This window comes from Hemibagrus wyckioides, linkage group LG13 (genome assembly GCF_019097595.1).
Source record: "Hemibagrus wyckioides isolate EC202008001 linkage group LG13, SWU_Hwy_1.0, whole genome shotgun sequence".
Taxonomy (NCBI): domain Eukaryota; kingdom Metazoa; phylum Chordata; class Actinopteri; order Siluriformes; family Bagridae; genus Hemibagrus; species Hemibagrus wyckioides.
Window position 1 is genome coordinate 14,115,959 of NC_080722.1, and position 13,775 is coordinate 14,129,733.

Here is a 13,775-nt window from a genome sequence, read left to right on the forward strand (position 1 = left end):
AAACTTAGGACAAAATGAAGAAATAAAATTCACAGCTACACAGCATTTAGTGCATTAGGTTTCATAAAATAATTATCTTAATAACAAAAGTGGTCAAAGCGTGTGTATAAAATATTAATAAAAAAACAAACAAACAAAGAATAGAACTTGTAAAGTTTTTTGAAAGTAATGAATAAAGAGTCATGAACATTCTCTAATAACCTGGATGCCTACTGTTTTTCTTTAAAAAAGTTTCTTAATCTATTTTTCACTGTGTAGTATCTCCTTAACAGCTTCGGGATCCCTGCCTTCCTTTATTATTGTAATCAGTAATGACTTTTCCCTGACATCTTAACATCTGATTTTCATTACATCACCACACACCCACAGGCAGGGAAAAATAACAAATTAACCAAGAATATTATGTCATTTTTCAGCTTTTCTTTTCCCACTCTTCCCAGTTATTATCAGTTGTGTCTATATGACACCCAAACATTGCATCAACTTTTTATAAATGAATCCAGAGTCACTGTGAGATTAAAAAAGCATGGATGGAAAATTTTTTGAATGCATCTAAGCAGTTTAGAAGTCTGGGGCATGTCCTTTTACATTATCAGCTGTTTTGCCCACCTTGCAGGTACATCTCCTCCCCCTCTGTGAACATCTGGTTGCACCGGCTGCATCGTGCACAGCTGGGATGGTAATGTTTATCGCCTGCCTGCGGAACAGAGGAGGCAAAGATCAGTGTGGTTCATCTAAATACTGAATGTGCAAAACCAAATCTCTCAGGGCTCAAAGTGAATACATGAACAATGAGATTAATCTTTAATACAGTCTACTGTAATATATAATATAAAGGGCTACAAGAGGAAAAGCAGATGTGCTGCTATCACCTCCAATTACTACTGAGTACTGTGTGTGTGTTTGTGTGTGTGTTTGTGTGTTCTCTGTGAATAGGTCTCTGTTCAAGACCATGTGGTTACACAAGAAGTTACTTACGTTTTATTTTATTCATTCAGTAGCTGGATAAAACTCAGCTTTGTTAAGACAGTGTCTGTTTTATGCAGTTTTCATATTGTAATGTATTATACATCGAGTCATATATTTTTTTAACATGTATTGATAGAATTCACCAACTGCCCTTCCTCTTTCATTACAAATGAGTAAACATTTGTAGCACAAGGGGAGATGTGTGTTAATTACATACACTAGAGATGACATGAATAAAGACCGAAAAAAATGTGTTTTCTTCTAGGGCAAGAGCCTGGAACTCTGGAGCTAGAAAAGGTGACATATTTACTGATAAACTCTTCCTGAGCAGAGATATAAGTTATTATTTATCTCACTTTGTCTTCCTGTGTTGTGTCTTTCTTGAGTCCATGTTGTGTAATGTAGTGCTCATAGAACACAGATGTAAGTCATCTGCAGTGCTGTCTCGTCATCCTGCTGTTTTACATTAGCTTCAGGAATGCTGATGAGCTCTCACGTCTCCAATCTCTCTCTCTCTCTCTCTCTCTCTCTCTCTCTTAGCTATTCCTTTAACTTTCCCTCTCTAAAACAATTATTATTATCCCTCCATACTTTTCTCCCATTGCTCTTAGCTTCCTTTCAAATTAAATGTGCTTTCATTGCTAAATGATGTCAGGGTTATACCACATGGCAGGTTACTTCAGTATGAAGGGAATGTTTCCTCTATGTGGGCACGCCCATACACACACACACACACACACACACATTACATGTGCACACACACATTTTGATTTTGATGGCGCTGGGGATCACCTGCAGAACATTGGCCACTGTTCCATGTTCCTCCCTTGTCCAATGAACTATGAGGCAATGCAGCAGAAATGTGTGATTTCACACAGATGTGACCCCGTCCCTCCTCCCAGCCTGCCTTGCTATGGCAACAGGCCCATGTAACACTCTTGCCGTAAACAAATGTCTCTGCGACACTGGACATTCTTTCTAATTTCTCTCATGCAAGATGGCTATCCATCATCCCTTATTACATCATACACAAGAACGTGGACCTGGTGAGGACCGTGGAGAAAACAAAGAGTCATTACTGGCAAGGTCAGGGGGAAACAGAAGGGGCTCCAGTTCCAGATGGAAGGGTGTAAGCAGAGGAAAAAGCCAAAGAGAGGAACATCGAGGGGTAAAGAAAAAGGGAAAGGGAAAATTATGACCACCAGAGAGAACAACAAGACCCTTAGAAACAGAACAAACAGGCCTGTAGTCATGCTAAGAGCATAGACAGAAGGCCCTATAGTGCTGCGTAAAACTTCTGTGGAAAGGTGGAGCTGTGTGCTAATCTCAGAAAGAGGCGCCACCTGGATGGATGCTGCCTCAGTGTACTCCCTTGTGCACTTTCAGCACTTCCAGCCACAGCAGAGATAAACACACAGAGAAAATGGAGAGGAAACTATTATTGCAGGCTGGCTCCTGTTTCTGTCAGTGTTCACTTCTTCATCCTATAGCTGCCTGCATTAGCTTTAAACCTCTGATGCTAGCTTACACAAGCCTCCCCCGTCCTACCTGACAGCAACACTCAGGTTCCACACTGTATACTGAGACATGAGTGACTCTCCAACCTTAAAGACACAAAGGACTTTTTCCAGTCCAGGTTGTGGAAGTACTGTGGAGTCTTCAAACACAGACTGATGACCCATTTCTCAGATATGCGCCACTGAATTAATACTAAACAAACACTTAAAAGATTTCTGTATGTTTTTTCTTTTGTCAGTAGTTATATATATAACAGCACTGACTCATGTTTCTGGCAATGCCAAGCTTTATTTTTATAGACAATTTAAGCTAGCATTAAAATAGTTTTCATAAGAAAAACAACTAAACAGTTCTCTAAGCCGCTCTGTATAATAGCTTGCTAAATGCTGTAAATGGAATGACAATTACCAGATCCTTGTGTTTGTGTGTGTATGTGTGTGTGTGTGTGTGTGTGTGAGTGTGTGATATTAGAGGGTCAGCACTGTGTAATGTTAAAAGTTTCTCACAAGACACTCTTAAATGACAAAACGCTAACAAGGGTGAGACACCATCAGCGTCAACAATTCAAACGTGTCAAAATAGCGCAGCATCCCATGCATTCATGGATATAGACCCTCGTAATGAGGCCATCTGTTCTCCGCAAAGAAATTCTACACTATCCAACTTGGACATATATAGAAGAGTCTGCGTTAAAGTCTCTGTGGCCTCACATTGATAAAATTCCAGTGAGTTTTTCACCACCATATCTGGATACATAGATTTCTATGAATAGCACTACAACAATTCACACTACAACTGCTCTGTCTGGGTGGGTTTGGGTTTGAAAAGAACAATGTGTGTATGAAGTGTGCCACAGGATAGCTTCCTGATAATATTTAGTTCAAAAGTCAAAGAGTTGTAGAGGAGTTCAGAATTGTTTCCAGTTCATAAAATCTGCATTTGAATAACTTCAGACATTTTCATTACCAAGAACGAATGATTGAAATGCACACAGATGACATGATGCAAACTAGAGACTAAACTTCCTCTCCTATTACCTGATGGAAAGTCCAAAAAAATCATGCTAATAGAGTCTGAAAACATACGGCAGACTTACCTTGGGCAGGCGGCTCGTGTGGACCCCCAGCCCTGCGATTTAGCAGATAATCTCCTAGTACACTTATTGTACACTCTTTCCCTCAATCTGTCTCTGAGACTATTCCTGAAAATTCCCAAACTCTTCATCCATTTCCCCCTCCCCTTCCTTCTTCCTCCTGCTGCTCTCTCAGCCTATCGGATGGACTCCGACTCAGAGGCTGCTCTGTCTACAATGCTAGGGTGGGACTGTGGCATCCGGCCAACTGTTTCACTGCTGGTTTTGTACTCTTTTTCCCTAAGGGCTGGTGCTGAGATCGTGAGAGTGCACAACTCTTCAAACATGGTAGTTTAGTTATGTCAACCTGGGTGCTGGATGATGGTCATAACATTACACCATGTGTGTGAATGTGTGTTTGAGTGCTTGTAAACAGGCAGACCATCTAGCTGCAGATGTTGAGTGAAAGCAGTATAGTAGACTTTCAGTCCTCCAAAACACAATACAGCTATAATACTAGGAATAATCTGGGCACCTTACAGCACACATGTTAAATGTGAGATGAAAAACAGATGACAGATACTCACCTCCAGAACCCTCCCTGTTATGTACTGATGACAGGCTTCACACTGCACCCCAAAGTGGATCTGGTAGTCTCTCTCACAGTATGGTGCACCATCCCTAAAAAACAGGATGAGTGATAGGTTTATTTTTTTGGAAAAACCTTTAATTCAGCTTTTACACCTCATTGTCAGTGTCACTTCACCATACCCTTTCTTTCTGTTTTTATCATATTTACTGAATAACTCAAACAAATTGCTTTAAGCTGTAGAACTGAATAATAAACCAAGATGCTAGGGGTTATAGCAATGATGACAGGAGAACAAGCTATTTATAAGGTCTTAGCAAATTCTACCCTTAAAAAAGCTAACCAAATTTTATTAAAGTTGGATTCAGAACATTATTTCAGTCATATCATTACATCAGACAATCTGATTCTTGAACTAAAACAACATTGACGTGACTAAAAAACATTCACCGCAAAACAAACTGAATGCAATCCTCAAAATCAGCTTGCCATTAGGTACGCACCCAAATCTGGTTAAAATTAATTGATTAAAAACCTGACACAGACTCTGCATTAGAAACTATAGTCCAATATCAAACCCACACCTTATAGGTCTCATTACAGTACTGAAACTGCATGGGTTAAAGTATTAAATGACCTACACATGGCCTCTGATCACGGTTGTCTCTTCTTGCTTGTGTTAATAGAACATTTTGTTTTAGGGAATTTAAAGATAACTGCTCTGTCCTGACTCAGGTCTTATCTCAGTAACCGTTATCATGTTTCTCATGTGTCTTCTTTACGAAACAAGGCTCACCACTGTTTTTCCCCTACATACACTAGGACTGTGTACCAGCTTCCACTGCTATGCTGATGACAGAGCTTTATGTTTTTGCACAAATTCAGATGAGAGACACCAGTTTAATTAAGCTGAGGAATATACAAAGGATCTTATACACTGGATGCCTATTAACATCCTTCTATTTATTTCCAGGACAGAAATGCTTCCACAAAGGTCACAGGCAGCTATAATGAAACTAAATGTGTTGATAGTATTACTGGAATAGCCTTTTTCATGTCGTTATATGATGCAGAAAAGCTAGTTTGTGCATTTAAAAGGTCTAGGTAAGGAAGACTGAAATTCTTTGCTGTCTGAATGTTCCCTCGTTCTGTTTATCCTTTCGAAACACTTAGGACTGTTAGCCTTTACATTTCCACAACTGTATAGTATAATACTGTAATCCCTCTATCTGCCCCTTTTGAATCTGGTTCATCTCAAGGTCCCTTCCTCAAGGAGTTTTTTTTTTTCTTTGCCACTGTCACCACTGGCTTGCTAATTATAGATCTAAATCTGCATGGAGATTTCTGTAAAGCTGCGTTGTGACAGTGTCTACTGGTGAAAGCTCTAGAGAATACAAACGTGAGTTAAACTGAAGCTGGAACAGATTTTTTTTTTATACATAATTAATATCAAGGCTTCATGCGTTTGCCAATATTTTTATTCTGCTCTAATACTAACATCCTGTTGTTTACTAAGGCAATTTTGATGACATACATGATGTGTCTTGTATTTTTGCAGTAAACAGCATATTTAATGTAATCTAGTAAATAAACAAGGCCTTGATGGGATATATATACTAATGATGGAACTAAAATATGGTTCACATGTGAAATATTACATCAATATAAAACCATGTCATTGTGTCACTGGAGTGACAAAGTGTAGAGTAGCACTGAAAGTCAGTATACTGTCATCGACAAGAGTGTAACAACCCCAGTTGGTATAAAAAACTGCAGTAGGAAGATAAGATAAGATAAGATAAGATAAGATAAGATAAGATAAGATAAGATAAGATAAGATAAGATAAGATAAGATAAGGAAATTCATTTGCCAGAGACTGCTTCAGATTACACAAGAGAAATAAATATAAATGAATACAAACTATATATACAATATGTATACAAAAGGAACAAAAAACGGCTAGATAACTAAGACCATATTGCACATCACAGTTATATTGCACATGGCACTATATTAATGTATATATTGAAATTGCTATGAATTGGAAAGGGGCGGAGTATCAGTCAGTATCAGAGTTGTTTAAAGTATATTGTTGTTTAAAGTCCTGATAGCTCCTGGTGTTTCAGATTATGAGGTTCATAAAATACCACCATCAAAACATAGTGAATCCTGTTTGAAGGACAGACAAAAATTGCCCACAGTAACAGATAGTGAGAGAGACATGCTGATGAGATTTACTCACTTGCTGATGTACTCGCCACTCAGCACTTTGCCGCAGACCTTGCACTTGAAGCAACCGAGATGCCACTGTCTGTCCAAAGCTAGCAGAGCCTGTCCATTTTTAATGTCCCTGCCACAACCTGCACAGTCTGCAGAACACACACACACACACTTTCAATTACAGGGAAACAAACATCAGTACCATCTAAACAGCATCATCATTTCTGTGCACGCAAAAATTCAAACAAAAATCCAACCCAGCCACTAGGTGGAGTGACAAGATTACAGAAACAGGACAGTCTGTGGCTCAGCACTACTTTCTCCACATGGAACATAGTGAGCTAACTGTGCATGGCTAGTATGTGTAAATGTTGTGTCCAGAAATAGCCTCTAAAAATAGCCTAGATTTATAGTTGTGAATGTTTTCCCCTAATTGGTCTTCTGCATCAGAATATTTTGTGTGATTATGTCAAACCATATTTTTTTCTCCTACACACACATTTTTTCAGTCAATAATGATTTAAACATACATGTTCAGTATTTATGTTAATTTTTTTTCAAGTCATTAGTTAAACAGTATTCCCAAATTGTGAAATAAATCTGTGTCATTTTGAATAAATCTATAAAGCTTTATATAGGGTACGGTCTTTCAAAGATGGGAAGAACTGATGCAGAAACAGAACTGAAAACTTTATTGTGTATAGTAAAAAAAAAAATACAGAAAAAGCACAATTAACCAGAATTACTTTATTTTTGATTTTATTTTATTTTTTTTTATATAATTTTATATCATTTATATAATTTTTTTATACAATATTTCTCCAGTGTTCAAAAATATAGCTACCAAAAACACCAAGAAAAGCCTTGTTGCTTGAATGTAAAAACTGGTGAACCATGCCGTTAGACTTTAACTGAGTTCAAATAAACAGTCTTTCCAACCTTTACTCAGTACAGAAGTGTGAGAGATTAGAGAGAGAGAGAGAGAGAGAGAGAGAAAGAGAGAGAGAGAGCGAGAGAGAGAGAGAAAGAGAGAGAGCGAGAGAGAGAGGGAGATTAGAAGACAATGAGCAGAGAGCAGAGATATAACAGTTTAAAAAAAGGAGATCTGTGTTGTCTCATCCTGTCAGCAGATTGAAGGCTTTAGACTCTCAGAACTCTCAGATGTGTTTTAGAAGTGGATAGACTCTCAAGATTTGGCAAAATCCACCAAGCCATGAATAGCCATGAACTGTATAATCACTGCCTTCCATGTGCTTATGTGGGCCAACAAAAATGTCATCAGTGACCATTCAGTTCTCTAAGTGAAAGACAAACGATCAGTCATGCATGCCACAAAGGTTCATTCAACCTAACAAAAAAAGGAGGGAATGTAGTAATGCTTGTGTTTGAGTGTGTGTATGTTGTGTGTGTGTGTGTGTGTGTGTGTGAGAGAGAGAGAGAGAGAGAGAGAGAGAGAGAGAGAGAGCAAGAGGGGACAATGTTTTATGAACAGTAAGTTTCACTTACGCTAGGTTTCCTAACTTATGCTAGGTTTCCCCAGTCTGTGTTATGTAAACTTGGCTGAAGTTCAGTGACTTCTAGTTTTCTAAAAATGAACTAGCTCAACTTTGTAGCTAATCCTTTGCAATGGCTTAGCCACAGGGCTATAGACAATCAGTCAGAAAGGACGGTTTTAATATGTTTTCATAATCTGGTCTGATTAGCAAACATGGCTTATTTCATAATAATAAAAGTTCAAAATAGACATAAAGCATGCATATTGACAAAAGGCATAATAGACAAGAAGAATGCATTTATTGCATTCGAAACCTTTTCCTGAATCTGAAAAACAACTTCTTTTTTTAAAAAAATTATTATTATATTTTTGTTCACATCCCGCTTACCACAATCACCAGCTACAACAGAGCAAAAGCACTCAGTCAATCACAGTCACATTTGTACTAATGTCATGCCATTTCCTTATTAGAACCTAAAGTTTATAACATGGCTGAAGTCCTAAAACTGTTCAACACAGAGAGGAATGACTGTTATCACAAAATCTCATTAAAATTGGGATGCCTGAATAATAAGAAACAACTAAATCTTTAAAACACAACTGAGACAAATAGCACAAGATAAAAGGCTGGAGAATGTTAGAGTACAGAGACGAAACTGATTTGCAGAAGACTGAAGTCCTATTGGTCAGTTGTGTGTTTCTCTTTCCCTCCCTGTTGGCCATGCATACTGAATTACAAAACTGTCTCTGAAAGAATCTGAGACGAAGGAAATGAGGGGAAAAGAGAGAGAACAAGCTCTTATTTGCTTCAGATCACAGAACTGGATATTTTGGGTATTTGAGTCAGCTCAAATAGCATGACATCTGATTGGGGCTTGAAACCTGATTAGACTGCACTCTCAATTAATAAGTTATGTGAAAGAGAGTGAATGTGAAACCGCAGAAAATGAAAAGATTTCAAAGAACTTTCTGAGAGAGAGTTCTGAAGGAGAAGGAAGAGAAAAGCAAAAGATAAGAAGATGTCATGGTAGACCGCTGGTTTATATTATAGTGCACATAAGCAGAGTGCAAAAGCAAGCCGTGACTCACTGGTGGAAGCACTGATGTCTTTGGGAGGAGGAGACATTGGCTGGATGCAGCGCTGGCAGAGACAGTCCTTTCCATTGAAGGTGACGCGGTCTCCGGCAGGAAATGGCCGTCTACATAAACAGAACGTCACGAGGTTAAACACAGAGACATGCAGTATAATTTAGTACAACTCACTATTATCTCAGCATGATCACTTTCCCATGATCTCATAGTGTGACGTCATGGCCATTTTGTGCAAGTAGACTAATAAGCGAAGAGACGTTCGTCCAATTATTTGACCCTCAACATCTATGAAGCATCTGCTAGTGCTCAGGTATACGGTGCCAACAAGAAAATGTGTGGGATCATTAAATGTGTTCGAAGATAATTCAGTCTGTCACTGCAATCATGTTGTAGCAAATTACAGCATTAACATTTATATCCATGTTAAACTCAATGTCCCCAAAGGGACTCAAATCCAAGTCTGGTGGGTGAACCTCTGGTTACCTCTGGTAAATTAGAGTACAGTCAGTAAAACTATTCAGTGTTGAAGTCAACAGTTATTTACATTACAGTCTATTTAAAGGGTCATCAACTGATCCAGATGTGGACCCAGCAAAGTATTTCACATATACTGTAGCAAAGATGATAAACGTCTGGAAAAAAACGACTCTAGTTATCTAAAAATGAACTAGCACAAATTTTGTAGCTAATCTTTTGTAATGGTTTAGCCACAGGGCTGTAACAGTCAGTCAAAACAGGGAGAGCTTTCATAAGTTTTTATAGTCTGCACTGATTAGCAAACATAGCTTATTTAATAAAAAAATAATTAATTAGGAACTAAACATATTTTATTATTTTGTTACATACAAAACAGATCTCTCATTGCACCAGACCAAATTGGCAGCTATGTGAAGCACCACAAAGAAAGTAAATACAACAACTTCAGATTGTCTTATTAATATATATAACATATATATAAAGGTCAAGCATGATCTTTTGACCTTTGGGTCTGGATTTTTATATAGCTAGACCTTTGTAACATCCAATTAAGTCTGAGTCTCATGTGCAAATCAAGTTGCTAGTTCTGAGTAATGCTGAACGACCTGCACATTTTGGGAAAACTATTTAATCCCTAACTAAGCAATAAATCCAAGTATGAATTTTGTAAGGTTTCATTATGGCTATTAACATGACCATGGTGTCAATCCAATCGGTTTAGTTTAGTTGATAATGAATTATGATAATGAACTAAATGTTTTGCAGTCGTCCAGTACTACATCACTGTGTGTATTTGACCATGAGATGCTATGTAGTTTGGGATGTGAAGTTTTTCAGCCGGTATATAAATTGATAGCATTAGTAGAAGTAACATTATCTGTACAAATGATGAGTCTGAATCACTGGACAGGCTTAGCAAGCATCCATGCATGTGCAGGTGATGCCTGGGCGTGTGGTCACTCACTTGCAGATAGTGCAAACGAAGCACGAGGGGTGGTAGGTCTTCCCGAGGGCCGTCACTACCTCCCCTTCAACAAAGTTCCCACATCCATGGCAGCATGTTCCATGCAGCCTTTGGTAGTCCAGTGTGCACAGATACTCGCCGTTCTTCATAAAGAAACCACCTTGGGCCAGGTCACATCCACACACTGGTCACACACACACATACAGATAATCATGCAGTATTTTTGTCCATGTCTAATGCAAATTTACTCATTTATATATTAATAAATTTCAATGAAATACATTTCAAAATCTTTATGTCACAAGGCAAAAGTAAAGAAGTGAAAAGTGAAGGAGCTGAAAATGAGGTACAAAAGTAAAGGACATATTGGCTTTCATGCTTCATGACTTGATGCAGCTTTAACATTGTAATACACTGTTTATTACATCGGATCAAGTAAGCTGTAGAACAGATGTGATATTGTCTCTATAAGATATTATAATTCTTGGCTTCGCTCCATTAACGTTAAAAGTCCACTGGTATAGTTTAGTGTGTGTGTGTGTGTACGTGTGTGTGCGTGTGTGTGTGTGGGTGTGTGTGTGTGTGTGTGTGTGTGTGTGTGTGTGTGTGTGCATGTAGAGCAAACTGCATTAGTAGATCTTTTTGCCAAGTCTGAAACATCTGATCTGAATGACAGTTTTTTGGCAAGCAAAGCCAGTATTGGATATTGTCCAGCATATTCAATGCCGTTTGATATTCATACACATCTATCACTTTTTGAATCTGCAACCCTTAACCCATCTTTAGACCTTCACTGAGTATTGCTCTACTAAGAGAGTGGAGATGTTTATAAACAGACTGGCTCTGTCTCCGTGTTGGAAATTCATCTGCAGATGTGTGTGGGAGGCAAAATGTTATGGTGCCGTATCTGACACTTTGAATAATGTCCCATGTGGGGTAAACACTTTCCCTAGGTCTGAAAAGATGTATATAATTTTGACTTGGTAGGTGAAAGGGATTAGGGTGACTGTAAGACTGTAATATCACATAATAATGCAAAGGAATTAACTGAAACAGTACATCTCATGGGTACCGCTTTCATAACATTAGTATGTATATTTTACTCGGAAACAGGTACTTTACCTTTAAAGCTTTACTCTAAAAAGAATTTAAGGGACAGCTGTGGACTTTCTTTCATTAATCTGCATTAGTTTTTTCATTCGTCTTCATTAGACTCTATATACTGTCAGGGTTGTGGTGAATCTGGAACCTATAATGGGAACACTTGGATGTAGTGGGAATAGCAGTCTATCTCACTGGGGAGCCTAGGATTTACTTACAGCTTTCCAGGTGAAAGACACATTCAAAAGATGTATCACTGACAGTCCCACCCCAGATAATGTAGCACCGTCACCCTGTATATCGTTCCCTATATTCGTGGAGAGATTGCACAAAACAAGACACACAGCTTTCGGTTTCTCTACAAGAGTCAGGGAAGTGTCTAATGTATGACGCAGGAAACAGTGATCACTGAGAGACAGGTGGAGGCAGAAAGTGCTGTGTGTGGATGGCTGACGTAAGTGTAACAGCATGCCTGTGTTCAGCATGGTGATTCTCACTTCAGGCTCAGTAACGTCCTTCATCTTGAAACAAATCCAAATCCACTTCCATAGCATGGATTTATTCCATGAAGTCCAGTGTGGCAAAAGTGAATGATTCATTAGCACTGGAGAATTACATCCAGAGCAGCTATAGAGCAGTTAGAAATGTTTCCATCGCTGCATCTCTTCATTAATATTTCACTGGATTTCCCCAGAATGCTTTTGTGTCTTCGGTACTGCTGCACTGCTCTGTACTACATAAGAGATGTAACCAAATATGAATAGATTATTTGCTCTGAAGAGATAACGTGTTCTAATAAGACACATAAATACATTGGTATGGTTATGGAATGTGTTTGAGAAGCGTATTAAGCTTCGGATACTGTGAGACGCGGTAAAAAAAAATCTTGTAAGCAGGAGGTTTTTATATTCATGCGGGTGTGAGTGAGAAATCAGATGTGAAGCTTGTAGGACAAAAAAATCATTAATGTGCAGTGATGCATGATGCATCTTAGTTACTGCCTAGTCAGGGTCACGGTGGTTTAAATTAGGCTACTTGTTTGTTTATATTTTTGGAAATAGACGCAGTGAGATTCATTAGCTGGGACTGAGGAACAGATTTCACAGTTTCTTCCAGTGTTTTCCAGGGGTGTAATATGGTTCATAAAAATGATCCCCATTTTTCGGTTTAGGCCACACCTACATCAGTTTTAAATCCAAATACAGAAATACAGCTTTGCATATTTGGGGCACTAAACAGATAAAGATACAGATACAGGCTTGTCACTGTGTTACATGCAACACCGCTGCCTCTACTGCATCCCTATATACTATATGTGCCACTACCACGTGAGATAACTAATAAAGGGATGAAGCTCTGGTCCTAATTATTCCTCACATGCTGTAATGATCACAGTAGGATATGCACAATTAGTCCGAATGCTTGCTGTGAGAATGAATGCCCCATCAGTTGAGCATCACACTGGAGCTGTTTTAGCGGTGGCACTTTCCTGACAGGAGTGCACGTCCACAGCTCTTAACTACACTTTGTAATTCTTTGTAGGCCACCAATGACAAAATGATGGCTAAATCAGAACCTTTGGCATGACAGCATTCTTGGCATGTCATTTTGCTTTAGAGCTCCATCATTGTCCGTGTGGAACTAGAACCACAATCATCACCACAATGCTGTGCAACAGCGTGATGTGCCTGTCCAACTCCATTAGCCCTGACGGTTGCCCCTGACTGATGGCTGCCAGGATGTTAGCCTAATGGCACGGATGTGTAAAACTCACACACGTCTGCCAAATAGGCATTACGATATTCGTAGTGGTGAGATTTCATTAATATTCAGTCTGGTTTTCATGTAAAGCTGAACTGGTTGAGCAATCAGGTTTTAACAAGAAGTGGGTGTGGATTCTTTTTAATTAGAGTATTTAGAATAAATTCTGTTTCTCAAACTTTAGGCCTAAACAAATAATAGGCCTAATTTAAATCGTTGCTATCCTGACCAGGCAGTTACTAAGAAAAAAATGAACGAATGCTATAATTTCATCACTGTACATGCATCATTCTTAGTCACATTAACAAATATGATCTTTATTCAGTGACCTTCGAATCTGTTTTCTTGCTCACTCCCACAAAGTTCATATCTGACTGCACGGCTGTGTGTTTATAATACATCATCTGTTCATTTGGAATAATTATATATATGTTCATATTCATTCATCATCCCGACAGTACAGGGAAACATCATGAAATTCTTGTAACACATATGCTACAAATGCAGATTAGGTTT

General features: G+C 38.5%; 1 protein-coding gene across 31 annotated transcripts in view; it reads right to left on the bottom strand.

Moving 5' to 3' along the window:
- LOC131363711 (actin-binding LIM protein 1-like) overlaps nt 1-13,775 on the bottom strand; it is a 57,426-nt gene that overhangs the window by 11,846 nt on the left and 31,805 nt on the right. For 30 of the 31 annotated variants that reach the window (XM_058406501.1, XM_058406504.1, XM_058406503.1 and 27 more), the window contains 5 exons: nt 10,398-10,581; nt 8,954-9,063; nt 6,392-6,518; nt 4,147-4,240; nt 610-697 (listed from right to left, as the gene is read on the bottom strand). In XM_058406501.1, the coding sequence (XP_058262484.1) occupies nt 610-697; nt 4,147-4,240; nt 6,392-6,518; nt 8,954-9,063; nt 10,398-10,581 (603 nt within the window). Of the gene's footprint in view, nt 1-609; nt 698-3,583; nt 3,740-4,146; nt 4,241-6,391; nt 6,519-8,953; nt 9,064-10,397; nt 10,582-13,775 lie in introns of those variants that run through there. The other variant, XM_058406527.1, reaches the window with a different exon arrangement.